Consider the following 17,079-nt stretch of genomic DNA (forward strand, 5'->3'; position numbering starts at 1 on the left):
ATTTCTCAAGAAATAACTTTATTTTTTAAATTATAAATGATAATTATGTCTATAAAATAATTTTAATTTCAATAAAATAAAAATAAATTGATGAAAGTGCAACTTGTCATTGTAAAGGAAGTAAAATGTTCAACTTTTCGGTAAATTGGATTTATAATGCAAACTAAAAGAAGAGTTCTTTTTGCACTTCCTTAATATATTTATCTGTGACCAAACAAGGCCAATTTACTATGAAATTTCAGGTCAAGTGGACAGTGGAAACGACACCAATTTGGTAACCTGAACCCTGTCTTAATTCCTAGGCTGATGTGTTGAGTTCCAGGTTGGGACAGTGTTACTCACTTACAATTCTCTCTCTTTTTATCTTAACTTATAATCCTTTCTCATCTCCGTGAAAGCATCAATTCTTGCTTTATACGCCCATACGTACACAAAACATGATGAGTAGGTTTCAGGAGGACAACCATCAGACTGCTTATAGTAATGTCCTTTATTTCTTTTCAGAAGGTGAGACAGGATGGAGTTCAGAAGAAAGAAACAAATTTTTTATTAAAAGAAAATTATTACAAGCAACCCCAGCTGAAAATCTCCCAAGTATCTTCACTCAAAAACAACGAAAAGAAGACATGTATCACTCAATTATATATCATTTTAAATACCGATTCTGTACAGTAAGAAAAGTTTTCACAAAGCTTTAGACTCCAATATGTTTGCTGATATACAAGAAGTTTGTTTTCCTACGGATTCTGTCTTAGAATTTTTATTTTTTATTGTTCATTTCAAACTAAGTCAAATGATTTCCCATCCTTATGAGAAATATTGTCACCTGGGTCCAGAGAGTTCCATTGCTTGGACGAGCAATGAAGAGTCATCGGTAAGATCAGAGTAGCGCTCTGATGATGAGAACTCATTGGCTCTTGATTTGGTTGATTCAGCTCTCTGAGATGCTTCCCATTTCTCTGCAAGCCCATCTCCTTCTAGCATCCGCACCACTTCTGACATTTTAGGTCTGTGACTTGGAAGATATTGGACACATAGCAGAGCCACCCGGATCATTTCTTCCAGCTCAATTCGATCATAGTTGTTCTTCAGATCCTTGTCAACTAATAACTCAAGCTTGTTTTCCTGATGAATCTTCTTCACCTGCAATTGCCATCATTAAATTCAGCTATGGAACATGGTAATATAATTTTGTGAACCAGAAAAAAAATTCTTAGCTTACCCAGTCAAGTATAGCTCCTTTTCGATTTGCAGACTTCCCAAATTCCCCAGCTCTTAAGCCGGAAATTAATTCAAGTAAAAGAATTCCAAACCCAAAAACATCTGTTTTCTCAGATGATTGACCTGTTGAGAGATACTCGGGGGCTATGTGGCCCATTGTACCTCTCACAGTTGTGGTCACATGTGAGTCTCGATGATCTAATAGCTTTGCCAATCCAAAATCTCCTACAACAGCTTCACAGTAGTCATCAAGCAATATATTTGCAGCCTTAACATCCCTGTGAATTATCTTGGGATCACACTGCTCATGCAAGTATAATAAACCTCTTGCAGCTCCTAAGGCAATCCTTTTCCTTGTGCCCCAGTCCAAGGTTGGCTTGGCTGCAAGAGAAATAATATATACAAAAGTTATTTAGGCTAGTTTTAGCCGAATGTTACGGAGATGTATAGGAGGATCTATAGCAATGGATGCCTTACCCTTTAAACGAGTAGCGACGCTTCCATTGGACATGTAAGGGTAAATCAACAGCCTTTCAGTTGCTGTCATGCAAAATCCAAACAGCCGAAGCAGATTTCGATGCACTGCTAGGCTGATCATCTCTACTTCTCTTTGAAATTGGATCTCACCAGCAATGGCATTTCCATCTTTGAGTCTTTTAACAGCTACAACTGTTCCATCTTGGAGATACCCTTTGTAAACATTTCCAAAACCACCTTCTCCAATCAGGTTCTTCCTGCTGAAGTTGTTTGTAGCTACCTGAAGTTCTTTGAATTGAAATCTCTTCAGGTTTCCAAGGTTGAGTTCTTCGTGACGTTGCTCTGAAATGTTTGGAAGAGAATGTATTCATGAGAATGTGATTTGTTCTAACAACTATTTGATGCTGCTAATGCTTTATTGACTTACTAACCATTAACATCAAAAAATATTTGCTGGTGGTGTCTTCGCCTCCACCACAGAAGAAAACCGAATCCAAGAATCAACAGGCAGACACAGCCTAAGCTTGAACCAAAGGCCAAAGCAACTTTGTGGCCCTTCCCACTTCCAGAACCAGAAGGTTGAGAGTCTTAGGAAGCAAAGCAAAACATGTCAAGATAGAAGCAAAAATCTAGAGAAGAATAATATGGACTAGTAACATTTGAAATTTGAAAATTGCCAAAGAAAGTTTTACCATCTGAAAAGCATAATCTACAAGGATTATATATGAAAAAAAAAAAAAGAACTTAAAGAATGGCATGTAGAGCAGCTTTAGATCAGAAAAAAAAAAAATTTAAACTTCCAAGTAAAATAGCTTGCAAGGAGGGAACTTTGATTACTTTGTGAATTATTCAAGAACATAGATTGTGGAGTGAGTATGGATCCAGGACAGTCTTTTGCAGTTCCACATATCAGAGGATTTCCTACAATGCTGTGCTAGTCCACACACAAGTAAATAAACAAATAATGGATAAAAGATTATATATTACTTCAACTTCCTCTTTTGATCTGGAAGGAGAGGTGGAGGAAACTGGAAATTTTCAGGATAGACTTACTTGGAGGTTTTAGCATGAAAACTAGGAACAGGAGCACTCAGATTATTGTAAGACAAGTCCCTGGGAAATTAAACAAAACCCAATTAGATCTTAACAATTTTTGTCAGGGAAAATTATGCTTAATACTGAATGGTAAGGTTTAAAAAGACTTACAGGAAGGAAAGTTGTGTCATGTTGGCCAAAGAGGAAGGAATTGGTCCATAGAGACTGTTATTGTTTAGCCTCCTGACTCGAAAAAACAAGATTCAAAATAAAACTACATCTTGAATTTGAAAATTTTAAGGGATAATGAGGGAAAAAGAAGGTATACTTACAAGTATTGGAGGTTTTTTAGATTGGATAGAGTACGGGGAATTTGACCACTGAAGAAGTTATTAGAAAGATCAAGTGTTTTGAGCTTTGAAAGCCTCCCAAGCTCAGAGGGTAAGTTTCCTGTTATGTTGTTATTCTGCAGAAGCCTACAAAATTCGTTTTTCTTGTTTAATAAGACCAGAATAAAAAAAAAGCTTCCTACATGAACAATTTTCATACTCACACAAGCTGGAGATTTGTCAAGTTTCCTATGCTTGGTGAAAGAGTTCCAGATAAACTTTGGCTAGGAGCTCCTCTGCAAGAAAACCATTTTAACTAATTCAGATATGCTTCATTAAATGAGATTTTATCAAATGAAATGTCTTCTTTTCAGTTGCATACATATATATATATATAACTTCTTACAGGCCGATAACCAGACCATCAGGAGAACAAGTGATCATAGTCCAGCTGCAAGGATCCACAGCAGTTGCATCCCAGTTAAGAACATTATGAGGATCATTCAGTGAACTCCTTATGCCCATCAAAGCTTCCACTGAAAAGAAGTTATAAGAAATTGTAAAATTAAAAAAAACTTCAAGGACAGAAGACACCTATTCTCCCAGAATGTAAGCTAAAACTCATTTACCTTCGTAGTTGACACCTTTGTCAGATAGCAATCCAAATACAGAAGTCCATAAGCAAGACAAGACCACAGAACAAAAGAAGACAATACTTGCTCTTGCCTCCATTGAATCCAAGGCACAAATCAAACACCCAATTCCCAAAAATAGCTACTGATTATAATCTGAAAGTGGCTAGTAAAGGGTAGATGGGAGTTAGGAATGATCTGAAAGTTAGATAAGATTGAACCCAAAAAGAAAAATTCTTGGTTTGGTTCTTGTGTTGTTTTCTCATGTGTGAACCTCACATACACTTAACCTTATTCTTTCCAACAACTGCACTCACTCACTCGCACCTTGTGTCAGAATCCAAGAGCCAAAAAAACCAGAAGGTTTTGGCGGTATAAGACTAAAGACAAGCAACATGCCTGCCACTGGTTCAGCAAAGCATGAGGAAATAAAATGTAAAAGCTATGAGCCCAATCTAACCAAATCTTGATAATATAAAAGATGATTGAGAAAAGCAAAATTCCTTCAATCATGCAATTTTTTAGAGAAAATAATTATAAGGGAATTCCTCTATTATATTCCCTGGTTATATAAAATGTGAAAACCAAGTGCAATATTAACTGTTAACCATTGTAAAATATTATAATCAAGGAGATTTAATCAACATCACAATGTGGGTCAGGCAGTTTGTTGCTGTCACTCACACAGATAAAAGAGAGAAGACAAGTGTTTGAGATTTGCTTTGGGTTGCTAAGCTTCTACTGTGGACTCTGGGAATCCAACATTCCTCTGAGAATGCCATTTTCTTTAAATTGTTTTCTTTTTAATCTTTTCGTTCTAAATTCTAGAAAAGTTCCATTAATGGTGAGAATCTCGAGGGACTGAACTTGGAGATCGGTGATGATGCAATGGCTCCTCATGAGATTTTTCTTCTGTGCATTGTTTCAAATTTGCTTTTTCTCTTTCTTTTTCTTTTTTTAGTTTTGCTTTATGATTTCTATATTACCCCAGCTGGTTGCTTTACTGATTCTAATACGCTTACTATGTCTCCACAGTCAACAAAATGTCCCTATAGCTCTTCCACAGCAGCCACCTTTAAAAAGCAAAAGCTGCCTGAGCTTCTCTCTCTATCTGTCCATACATGTGGGTCTACTTATTACATTTGTGGGTCCTAGTATGATATGTATGTCTGCCTTCGTTTTTGGCCGTCTGATAAAGAATATATGCGATGGGCTTGCATGCAGAGGATAAGTTTTGGTCCCATACATACAGTAATGCAAGCAGTAAGCACATACTAATTAGTAATTATAGTGCATGGGTGCACGTGCAATGCAGCCCCCACAGCGCCCCCGTTGACTTTACGTTCAAAACTCAAACAAATTCTTTGGACCAATTTTCTTGATTGCCACATGCGAATGATCATGGCTGTTTCATAATTTTTATTTATTTTATTTTTTATATAAAAATAATTTTTTAATTATATTTATAGATATATTGATAAAATAAAAAATTAAAATTATATAAAATAATTAAATATAAAATTATTAAATAATTTAAATTAATCATTTTAAATTAAATGAAAAGTGGGTATAAAATTTATTTAGATCAATTTGAATTAAATTATTATATTTAATTTAAAAATATTAAATTTTATTAAATATTAAAAAAATTTAAAAATAAAATAATTAAATAAAATTATAATAATAAATTTATATGTTATTACAATATAAAAAAAATAAATAATAATTTTGAAATGATCAATTATAAATAGAAATAAAATAAAAGTTATAAGACAGAAGTATTATATTATTATTATTATTATTAGCAGCAAAGATCAGACATAAAGTTAAATGAAGATAAGGGTTAGCAGTTGACAAAGACATTAGCTTCAAGTGCAATTCAGGTTTTGAAAGAGACATTTGCTTCAAATACAAATTAAAAATGGGTGTCTCAATTCAAATTAAAATAGCCTTTAGTTCCCATGTCATGGCTACCAAGTCCCAATATAAACCGTGGGAAATGAAGCTGGGAGCTAGCAGTAGCTAGAACAAGATCTTCCCAGTTGGGAGAAACGGTTGAAGTAACTGTCTCTATCAAGCGCTATTTGTTTGGATCTTTAATCGAATAGGTGAAGAGAAATTAAGGAGGACAAATAAAGAGAAAAGAAAAAAAAATAGAAATTCAATTTTCTTCTCATTGTTTAGATTGGTTTTTAGAAGAGGTATAATTTCTCTCTTTTAAAAAAATAAAAAATGAATATTTATTATGAGAAATTAAATTTTTAATAGAGATAAAATAAAATTCATTAATAAAATATTTAATGATAAAATTAAAACTCATCATTACATTGCTATAAAAACTGTAACGTTAAAATTTTAATGATAATTTGTAACGCTCCATATAAAATTTAATTTATTATTTTTTAATTAACTAAGTGCGTAAATTATTCTACACAATGTGGTGAATTAAAATTTTTCACTGAGGAAGGGATATACAAAACTAAAAAAATTTGCTTTATTTTTTTGACTTAGTGGTTAAAAAAATCATAATTTTTCAATTTCTGTAACTTGGACAGATTTGTAATTTTAATATTTGAACATAGTTTTAAATGTTAATTAATTTATAATGAATTAAAATTAATTTTAAATTAAATATCACTTAAGCTATCAAAAAGAAAGATAGCCGTTAGCTGTATGTACCACCTTTAGAATGCATTAAAAACGCTTTAGCCACTAAGATGAAAGTGCAACCTGTCAGGACAGGCAGGTTTTAGGATGAGGAAATGTGGGTCCCAAATTCACCCGCTTAAAACAGCAGCACCAATCTCTCTGATTTTTTTTTTTTTTTTTTTTTAACTTATAATATAGTAGTTTTCTCCTAAGAAATTTTAACAAAGATACCATGTCTTTTCCAATCAACCCATCAATTCTTTATTCGGCTCCATTAACATCCTCTTTAACTCTTCCTTTGTTCTTGATTTTACACAGCCAAAATCACTAAAGAGAAAATTGGGGGAAGCAAGAGCTTTCAAGTCAAAACAAGTGGGGTTGTAAAAGAGAAATAAGAAGATACCCTCAAATCAAATGAGTAGGTGATAATTGTTTTCTTTTTTCTTACCACTTGGGTTGTTTAAATGAAGAGAAGAGAAGAGAAGAGAAGAGAAGAGAAGAGAAGCCAAGAAGGCACTAGTGTTTAGAACAAAAATTGTACAAATTCACATGATATTGGTTCTGTCTTTTGTCCCTTCAAAACTGTAAAGAAGACATTATAAAGCCTCCAAAATAGTTGGCATTCTCTAACCCCACCAAAGCAATCTCTCAGAATTTCTTCCATCACCCACTATGGATTTGTGCCAAATAATACTATAAAGAAGTCAGTCATGAAATCAACCTACTCTGTCTTTCTATATATGTATGCATTCTATATCATAGAACTACTACATGGACTTGTACACTTCAATATCTTTGCTTTTGTGACAATTCATATCCGTAGACAAACTATGCAATAAATGCTTTCTTCATCTGTTGTTTATATCCAATCCCAACTTATTCTTGATTAATGAGGGAATTATTATTAGGAATATGAATTTTCAGGAAATCTTTTATTAAAGAGAGTCAAGATTGCACCACCATTCATTTCTAGAAAACCATTGTGAAGCTGAACTTAGCTTAGGCACCCAGCTAGTCTAGTAACAGAATCTAGGTACCGACTCTGTACGTTTAATCAGAAAATATTATATTGTCACAGTACCAATAGCCTCATCAAGATGAGAAGAGAATTCAGAGTTTAGTAAGGCTAGCTACTTCTTTTTACAAAGGGAATCAATTCTATGTCAAAAGTTGGCTCTTTGAAAGCTTGGGATACCTCACTTGTAAACCCATACTTTTTATTTCCTTTAGTAGTAGTGCATACGTGAGCTTTTACATTCTCTCTCAGCTCCTTACACCCAGCCAATAAAAGAGAGAAAAAGAGACAACGCACCTGCATCCTCTGTTCATTTGCTCTGTTTCCCTCTCATTGGCTGTGTTTTCACTGTTGTTAAAATCATAGCAATCACCGAGTAGAGAAAGCTAGATGAGTAAAATCTATGTAATTAGATGTGTATGAACTCAAGTATAACCATATGCTGTGAAAGAAGACTGGAGTCATCTGCAAGACTATAAGATCTGGAGTTCAAGTTTCAGTTGGAGCCAATTACTCTAAAAAAAAGAAGTCAGTCGCTAAAAGAACAGTATCTACCAGTAATATAAGCTTTTTAAGTATCTTTAGCTACGGGTGTAAATGAATCAAACTGTTTCTAAGCTATTCGATACTCGAATCGATAAAAACTCGATAGGGTTCGGCTCGTTTTCTAAAACGAGCCGAGCTCAAGCTCACTTTTTAGACTCGTTTAATTAACGAGCCGAACTTGAGCTTAGCAGTATTCGACTCGTTTAACCTCGCGAGCTGATTCGTGAATAGGCTTGCGAACAAACTTGTTTACTACCACTAATCCCACGTCGAACATTGAAAGGATACGGAAAATCGTAACTTCTCAGTAAAGGACAACCCTTATATATTTTTATTCATTAGTTTTGGATTCAAAAGATTTTAATTAAATAAAAAAATTTAATTTAGAAATTTCTTAATAATCTTATAATTTAAATTTATTTATAATTTAAATAAATTTAAATTATATTGAGTTTGTTTATAATATAATCGAACTCAAATTCTAGATTAAATAAATTTAAATTCGAGTTTTTTTAATAGAATTTGAATTGACTCGTTAATGTAATAAACGAGTTTATTACAAATCGAGTTTGAACCGAATTCGAGTTTAATATTTATTTTATGAAATAAATAAAATTCGAGTTAAATTCGAACTCGAACTTTTAAATTTATTTTCTAATTGAGCTTGATTTTATCAAAATTCGGCTCGATTCGGTTAATTTTAATAGCTTCTAAGTTACATGTTTAAGGTAGTGTTTTTCACAAAATGATGAAGATCACAGTTCAAATCTGTCTTGTTGCGAATCCTTATACTCACAGTGATGTGATTTAACATCTTTTAGATGCATTAGAGAAACAAGAAAAAGAAAAAGAAAAAGGAAAAAGGAAGTGGAAGCAACAATGCTAAGACAAAACAAAAACAACCAAAAATAAAGTGATCACTGACTTAAAGCAAGAAAAGATTATATAAAAACAAAGATTTCCCACTAAAAGTCTTTTTAAGTTAAATCACTACTTTAGCAAAAGGGTGGCAATATGCCTTTGCATACATCACAAGGCAATAGGCCTAACATGTAAAATGCAAAATGACTATGCCTAATTATTCCGAATAACTCCTTTTCATATTTTTGTCTTCCTGTTTTCCAAGAAAAATGCGATTGATATTCCCCTGGCAACTTTGAGGGGTTTGTGAAGCCCCAAGCAAGCCCATAACCATTTGGATGCACTTAGAAGGTTTTTTGGGGGGTGTTTAGATCCTTGAATCTAGATTCACAGGCTTCATTATCATACTGACCCAGTATACACAACACAAAAGGTAGGTGGGCAGTTGAATTGCTTTCCTACTCCAAAGGCAAGTGAATAATCACAATGCTAACAGCAGAACAAATTAGCATTAGTTAGTGAAAAGAAAAGCACCATGGCAAAACTTGTCTTTTAGACAAGTGGAATGTTGCACAATCTTCTCTCAGTCTTTCTTCAACCCTCCCCCCCCCCCCCCCTTCTCCCAGTCCTTTTCCCCATTGGTAAGCCTTGTCAAAAATAGAACAAAGCACCGCAGGCCTCAATCTTTCTTCTTCCTCCTGGCTTCATTAAATATAGAATAACTATGGTATAATTAATGAAAAAAGAAAATGTGGAAGAGTGCTAGAGGTGCTAATCTTTACAATAATTGAAATCAAGAAACTAGCAAAAGCCACCATAAGTTTTCTGATAGGATGACTAAAAACATGATAGAAGTCAGAACTGATTTTACGATGAGCTTAAAAGTGATTGAAATTAGTAAATGAACATGCTATACTTGTATATATACCTGTTAGGGAAGTCAGAATTTGAAAAAAAATTAGAAAAAACTTCACTATCATTGGAATGTTTTTTTTTCTTAACTTGAAAGTTGAACAAGCATTTTGTTCGAGTTAACATAACTGAAAATGAAAAGGAATATAAGAAGATCTAGCTTGGTTGGATTGCTTAGCACTACATTTTTGACATAAAAAACCAATCAAGTGGACAACTTATAAAAGGTCATGCTTCAAATGGCATGACAAGTTGTGTCAGTCAGTAGGTTGTACCACACTGCAATCCGTTTATACAATTGAACCAAATGATTCTACACGTAAGATTTGTGTGTCCAAAGTCCAAACAGCATAATTTAATCAAACCAGAATTTGCATCTTATCTCAAGCCAATAAAAGAAGTAAACTTCACATACAGATAAAAATATAAACTCAACTTGGCATCCCAAGAAATAGGATGCACGACAGAAAAATGGAAAGAAAATCACATGATGGATTTAATGGAGGCAAAAATTTTACAAGAAGAAACATATAACCCAATTAGACTTCAAATGACCTCAAGGTAGGAAGATATATGTGAATCCTAGTTAAGCTTCAAACTTACTTCTTTTGATGAAACAGAGATATATGGAATGTTAGCCTCTTCATATAAGATTGGAACATGAGTTATGGCAATGATTGGCAAAATGTTTCCTGCTATTATGCATAACCTGTACCAAGAAGTCCAATGTTTCTGAGCCTAGCAACTTCAAACAACTTTTTGTCACGTTTTCTAACCAAATAAAAGCTAAAAAAATAAGAAGACAGGAAATTAACAAAGATTAATCATTCTTGCAGGTAAAGCAAAAGACACACTTGTAGCTGCTGTTCACCAAAATGTTGAATTGTCAAGATAATGTAAAGAATCATTTTTTAAACACCACAATGCATTTCACTTAGCTCAAAGATATGGATGCCTTCTAAACAAGACACATTCTGATACTTTAGAATCAAGTATCTTTCATACAGTTATGTATGCAACTCCAGACATATCTATCTGAAGCATGTCACCATTTTCCTAAAGATACAAGACTAGATGATAATATGTAGCCTGGCTTGATTAAAAAAGAAAGACCGGTCCTTATGCACATCAAAAGAATCATTAGCCAGTGAGAGTTAGAAAGAAATGCAGTTCTTGTAAATTATCCCTTGTTTACAATACATTGAAAGCTGAAAGTTTTAAGTGACCAGCAATACTCTTCCAATCATTGATCTAAGGTTAAAGGAAAATGCATTAAGTAGAAACATATTCTAACTAGATATTGGATTATGTAGACCAGGGAGAATCATGGAATTGGAACTCCAGTGTTGAGGCGAACAGTGTCCTGATGAACCATCTGGTATGTTAGTAAATATTGCATAATCCTCGGGTTAACACTTCAATTAGACTAGATTTTCTCTGGTTAAATGATCAATTGTGTTCCAAGAACCCTTTCCTTTAAGAAAAATAGCAATAGAAAAACCATGAGAAACGCTAAGAGGATGCTTAACAGATTTTGGCAAAATATCAGGATTAAGAACCATACAAACGTTTTCTCAATAGCATTTTAGCAAGATAGTGGGAAATCAAAGATAAACCCTTTGTGGCCTCAGCAGAATGCTCTTGACCACGTCCTTCACTCCTCTCTTTAAGCATTTAGATTCAGATGCTACAAAAAACAAGAAAAAATGAAAACCGTGCTTAAAAGAAGCACCCAGAATTGAACTTCTCAACACAACAGAACTATTAATTAGTGGAATTTCTTGAAAAGCAGAAAATTTGAAGAACCCCACTTCGTCAAAGAATACATTAAGAACAAGCTATAGTTTTCTTCTTCCGTTTGATGTTCGGTTTCTCTGCCTCGCCATCACTTCCCATCTCTCTCCTCCCTCTGGGCTCCTCCCGCTGGTTCCAGAGGCTTTTGACTTTTTATCCGCTTTTTCAAATAATGTAAATATTACTCCAATCACCCCTAATCTTTATCATGTCTCCTTTTTTTTAAAAATACAATTTTTTATAATTAACGTTCAATTATATATTTATTGAATACTAAAAAATATTTTTAAAAATTTTTTAAAAATAAAATAAAATAAAATAAATTATAATAGTTAATTTATATTATTACTATAATTTAAAAAATTAATAATAATTTTAAAATAATTAAAAAATATATAAATAAAAATTAGAAAATAAAAAAATAAAAAATTTAAATTCAAATTACTATAATTATATATACATATATGTGTATATATAAAAGGGAACTGCTACATTACAATTACTAATCATAACACTTCTTCATTGTATTGATTGAAGTGTTTTTTTATAATTAATTACTATTTATTATAAATTCAATCAATAAATAAAAAGTGTTAGAGAATCACTTTTCTCTGGGGATTGTGGCTAACATTGATTATATAATGAGTTGTTGGTTGAAGGTATTAGAAATAGGGGTAAATGATGGCGAGATTTTGAGGACTTTTCTTTAAGTTAGAAAAATTTTATGGAATATATAAATAATACTTTCTATTATCATTGAATAAGAAAAATCATTATTCAATTTTTTAAATCAAAATTGAACAGATTTAAATTTAAATATAAAAAAAATTAAAAAATTTATCATATAATGACTTTTTCATAATTAAAAAATTAATATATAATGACTTAATTAAAGCTTGCCTGAAAATTCAAAGGAAAGGAGATCTTGATTCTCGAAATTGCCAAGGGGAAAAATAATTTTTTCAAGAATTAGTGCGAAGGGGAGCCAGACCAGAAGTTTGGCAGAGATAAATGCGAATCACATCATACAAAAAACTCAAAATAATTTGTGGCTGCTGGGATTCGAGCCCAGGTCTCTACGGCCACAACGTAGAATTCTAACCACTAAACTACAGCCACTGGGTGATTTATTTAACATGTTTCTTTCATATTAACAAGAAAACACGAACTTATTTCCCATAGCTCACGTTTAAGTTGCACTTTCTCCAAAAGCAGATTACATATCACTTGGTTTACCCAGACAAGACCACTGTCAGAACTTCAAATCTACACAGGTGATGGGGCTTACAAATGTTTACTCTCAACAATAATTCATGGCTGCTTGAACTTCTAAGTCCTTGGAGGAGCCTGGCAACAGCAATCCAACAATGGAAAAACCTAGATGAATGCCATACAAGCATAGCATAGAATTGATAGCAGGAATTCAAATGATACAATAAAATAAAAAAAAGAGTTGCCGCAATACCAACATATATATAAAGAGATAGCATTCACTATAACAAGTCTGCATACAAGGCTAAACATTTAAAGTTCTGCTGCTCTCTCGTTTTAAGACCTTGAGAACCACCACCACTGGTACTGCAGTTGAAATCAAATTATAAGAGTAATACTACTAACATTGCTTCATCAGGCAAGGCAGAGCCTGAAAGCATTTATTTTATTTAAACAGACACACAAAACATTAAAGATATAAGACCATTGAAACTAATCCTCATCTTCCTCTTCTTCCTCTTTCCAACAGCATTTCAGAGTAGACCTAGGCGAACCAGTGTCCCCAGTACTGACGAACGTCTGGTAGACAATGGAACCACCCTTTCCCAGCTCTTCAAGGCTCCTCTCTCCGCAGCAGTATCCCTTAACATTCAGTGAACAAGTCCGCACTAGTTGCTCACCTGCAACACCGCCATGTACAGCAATTGAGAACTGACTCGGCTGGAAGCAAACCAACACCCTGTCAACCAAGTGGTTTAGGCTCATTTCTTCTAGATCATATCCTACTGTTTCAAAGCTCGCATAGCTGAAACCTTCTTCTGGTGTAATATGGATTGTAGAAATAGCAGCTCCTTCAATAGCATTCATTGAATAACCACATGGATCAAAATCAAAATCACATATGTCAGAGTCTGGTAGAATCTTTCTTATGCCAGAATCAATGGTCATAGTAGATGCAGAAGCTGATTGGGATTTGAAAAAAATAGAAGCCTTTTCTCGGTCCAAACTAGTCATGCACATCTCCACAGTGTAAACATGGTCACAAGAGATTGCAGAATCTGCAGATGCAGAGTAAATATGCCATTTATGTGGGCTGTCATCCCCACCCAGGATATAAGCCTTACTTTCAGTACCAAGCTTCCCAAAATAACTATCTAAGGTACAAACTTCTTCAGAGAAACTGCGATGAGGATATGACTGAGCTCCAGGGAAAATAAAGCTCCCACGAGTATACCTCACAGATTTTACGTCAAGAGAAAGGGCATGAGCCAACTTCAAGACGGGTGGTATTGAAAGAAGCAGTTTTGTAGTCCCACAGGTTTTGATGATGATCTTGTAAGGATACACAAAGAGGCTAGACTCAGAAAGGACATAAGAGTCGACATGATCATTTGATAGTGAATCAACAATAGTGCACTCAGCTGGTCCAAGAATCTCATCCAATTGAGCCTTAGAAAGAGTTCGAAAGCCCTTCCCTTCAGGATCAACAAATATGGCAGGCTCAAAAAATGTTATTTCTAGCCTCTTCTCGTAACCTTCAAAACCAATTGCAGAAACAGCCATGGCCATATTGACCATCAGAAATTATAACAGTGACAAAATGCTTCAAAGACCCAAACTAGACCACAGTCGAATGCAGTGACAGTTGCAACTTGCAAGAAAAATGGGTTTCAGCAATAGCAATTGAAGATGTTGCAGTTGTTAGGAAATCAAAGTCGCAGAGAGAGAGAGGAGAGGGAGAGGAAGAGGAAGAGATCGGTTGAAGAAGCAGCTAATACTGTAGCAATTATTATATTTTGTAAACCACTTTATGTGGTGAGGCAGCCTACTTGAGGATATCAGGATGGCTTGCGAGCGCACTGCACAGAGGAAAAAATGGCCAAGTAAGATATAGTTCTTCTGATAAGAACCCACAATCAAAACCATCATAAACAAGTTTAAAACAACAGAAATATTTACGTTGGAGTAAGCAGCAGATCTGAACTTCTTGATGCCTCCGTTGGGTCGAATGTCTTCAATGCTGTAACCAAGGGGAGCTTCGTAGAATAAGGATTTACTACTACTAGATTTCTTCCCACCTTTCGACTCCATTAGATCATCCAGTCCTGTAAGCTGTAAACACAAAACAGTTGGTTGGCAACATCATCAAAATAAAAGAAAATCGTAATGCAAAAGAAATAAAAATAAAAAACTGCCATGAGAACGACATCAACTAGCACATATCCAAAGAAATTTAGAAAACAAAAAATCTTTATGAGAGAAATTTTGAAAACAACAAGATTCACAAAGCCATACTCTGCCGGATGCAAAAACAAAAAAACAAGGACGATATCTCGTAAAGAATACAATATTGATTACATACAAAGCGCTTTGTAGCATACGAATCCGAATCGAGATCAAGCAGAAATAACCAGAACCAAATCCAATAATGAAACAGATACCGCAGATCCTATAAATTCTAATCAAAATTACAAACTTACATATAATTCCAGAACAAAGGCAACCATTTACGATAATCTTACAAAAAATACTCGAAATAAAAAAGTTAAAAATATAAATATAATAGTGCAAGAAATTAACGGAGATTTCAAGATTAGTAACACTCACCAGATACGAAGAGAAAAATGAGGTTTTGATTAAGCAATGATGAGAGAGAGAGAAACGAAACCCTAAAAATTGATCGGTGAATTATGAGGTCGCGTGCTCCCTCTCTTTGGCTTTTCTCTTAATCGAGGCTACGAAATTGCTCTTGTGAGGAAGAGGGCCTGCTTTCATGCATTATAAATAGATAGGTGCCCAAAATTTTATGCCACTCTTGCCCTTCACACGCTTGGCGGAAGTTTCAGCATTTCACGGTTTGTTTGGCTAAAATGACCTTGCCAAATTGGTATCCCTATGGCTGACAACCCGTTGAAATGAAAAATCAAATCCATTTAATCTAATTTCCAGTTTGATTTTAATTTAAAAAAATTAACATTTAAATTTATTAATTAATTTTTTAATTTTAAAAAATATATTTAAATATTTTTAATATTTTTAAATTATTTCTTTTATTAATTTTATTATTAAATATTTTATTATTTCTATTTAAAAAAATATTTTACTATTTAATATTATAATTTTAAAAAACTCATTAATTGATATCTCATATTTTTTTAAAATTTACTAATTATTAACTTCAAATTAAAAATATTTTAAATTTTTTATAATATTTAACCTTTAAAATTAATAAATAAACTAATTAATAGAATTTTTAAAATATTAGTGATATTTTAATATATTTTTAAAAATTAAAAATTAATTTTTAAAATATCAGAGATATTTTTTAATGTATTTTTTAAATTTAAAAATCAATGGATTTTTTATATTATAAAATTAAATAATAATTTTATTTTAATTTTAATTTAAAATAAAAGGCGTGATTTTTAAAAAAATTTTAATTACAAAAAATTCAGCCAAATTTTCATATATTTCTTACCCTCCATTTAAAATAAAAAATTTTAAATTTTTTTAATAAATTTATTGTTTAAAATAAAAATAATAATTTTAAAATTTAAATTTTTTAAATAATTTTAAAAAATTCATTTAAATTATTTTCCACAGAATTCATAATCAAACTGTAATGGAATCTGAAAAGCATAGAAGTGGGTGAAATGAGTATTACTAAAACACTATTAAAATTTTCTTACCATAAAAAACACTATTAAATGTCAATAAAATTAAATATCAATATACAACTAAACTCATTTAAATTTAGATAATCAGTATAAACTCAAAAATGAATGAATGATAATTAAATTAAATACCTACATTTAAGTCCAAGTTAACAATTATAAAATATATTTTTATATAAATTTGTAGCATATATTATATTTTCATGTATATTAAATTTAAAATTAAATAATGTAGATATTAATTTTGTCCAATTTTAATAATAAAAAACTGCGATGAAACAATAACTTTTGCCCTTTTTCTATTTTCCCAGCGACATGCAGTAGGAATATATATTTAGTTTTTTTTTTTTCATTCTCCATGAATATAAGTTATTTCTCTTTATTAGAATATATTTTATTTATTAAATTCTTAGTTCACTCCTTTATAATATTTATTAAGAAATAAAATTTATTAATTTTAAAAATAATTAAATAATGCTATGATATGGAGAGCTTTAACTCATATAAAAATGATATTTGCAACTATTAAATTAAAATTTTAAATTTAGTTCATACATTCTTTATGATTCTTTAATTAATTATACACATATATCAATATAATATTTAATTATTAGTAATTAGCCACAATTTCATATAAGATTTAACTTATTAATTAAATTCCCTAAAGTAAGATTTTAATATCTTATGTTATTTAAATTTTAATAAAATAATATGAATTATTT

At 32.2% G+C, this 17,079-nt stretch overlaps 2 protein-coding genes, 1 long non-coding RNA gene and 1 other non-coding gene across 5 annotated transcripts; all 4 read right to left on the bottom strand.

Moving 5' to 3' along the window:
* Positions 1-523: 523 nt before the first annotated feature.
* On the bottom strand, positions 524-4,248 carry LOC110600328 (protein NSP-INTERACTING KINASE 2). 2 transcript variants are annotated; one of them, XM_021737163.2, is made up of 11 exons: positions 3,692-4,248; positions 3,469-3,598; positions 3,287-3,358; positions 3,066-3,209; positions 2,905-2,976; positions 2,752-2,811; positions 2,536-2,627; positions 2,130-2,285; positions 1,699-2,040; positions 1,223-1,602; positions 524-1,143 (listed from the first exon to the last, which is right to left on the bottom strand). In XM_021737163.2, the coding sequence occupies exons 1-11, from the start codon at positions 3,792-3,794 to the stop codon at positions 823-825; spliced, it is 1,872 nt and encodes a 623-aa protein (XP_021592855.1). In that variant the 5' UTR covers positions 3,795-4,248; the 3' UTR covers positions 524-822. The 2 variants fall into 2 exon arrangements, with proteins under 2 accessions (XP_021592855.1, XP_043806313.1); XM_043950378.1 differs by having other exon boundaries at positions 3,441-3,598.
* A 6,950-nt stretch (positions 4,249-11,198) lies between these two features.
* On the bottom strand, positions 11,199-11,729 carry LOC110600444. The gene is made up of 2 exons (XR_002485697.2): positions 11,489-11,729; positions 11,199-11,364 (listed from the first exon to the last, which is right to left on the bottom strand). It is a non-coding gene; the product is annotated as an uncharacterized LOC110600444 (long non-coding RNA).
* Positions 11,730-12,518: 789 nt separating this feature from the next.
* Positions 12,519-12,590, bottom strand: TRNAH-GUG. The gene has a single exon. It is a non-coding gene; the product is annotated as a tRNA-His (tRNA).
* Positions 12,591-12,924: 334 nt separating this feature from the next.
* Positions 12,925-15,449, bottom strand: LOC110599775 (S-adenosylmethionine decarboxylase proenzyme). The gene is made up of 3 exons (XM_021736345.2): positions 15,291-15,449; positions 14,643-14,795; positions 12,925-14,542 (listed from the first exon to the last, which is right to left on the bottom strand). The coding sequence occupies exon 3, from the start codon at positions 14,259-14,261 to the stop codon at positions 13,176-13,178; it is 1,086 nt and encodes a 361-aa protein (XP_021592037.1). The 5' UTR covers positions 14,262-14,542; positions 14,643-14,795; positions 15,291-15,449; the 3' UTR covers positions 12,925-13,175.
* Positions 15,450-17,079: the final 1,630 nt, after the last annotated feature.

This window comes from Manihot esculenta, chromosome 14 (genome assembly GCF_001659605.2).
Source record: "Manihot esculenta cultivar AM560-2 chromosome 14, M.esculenta_v8, whole genome shotgun sequence".
Taxonomy (NCBI): domain Eukaryota; kingdom Viridiplantae; phylum Streptophyta; class Magnoliopsida; order Malpighiales; family Euphorbiaceae; genus Manihot; species Manihot esculenta.

Excerpts from the sequence above, each read along its gene's own strand:
- LOC110600328 (XM_021737163.2), bottom strand. The coding sequence starts at position 3,794 with ATGGAGGCAAGAGCAAGTATTGTCTTCTTTTGTTCTGTGGTCTTGTCT. Across the intron at positions 3,599-3,691 it reads CAAAGGTGTCAACTACGAAG|TGGAAGCTTTGATGGGCATA; the intron begins GTAAATGAGTTT and ends ACTTCTTTTCAG. Across the intron at positions 2,977-3,065 it reads CTAAAAAACCTCCAATACTT|GAGGCTAAACAATAACAGTC; the intron begins GTAAGTATACCT and ends TTTTCGAGTCAG.
- LOC110599775 (XM_021736345.2), bottom strand. The coding sequence starts at position 14,261 with ATGGTCAATATGGCCATGGCTGTTTCTGCAATTGGTTTTGAAGGTTAC.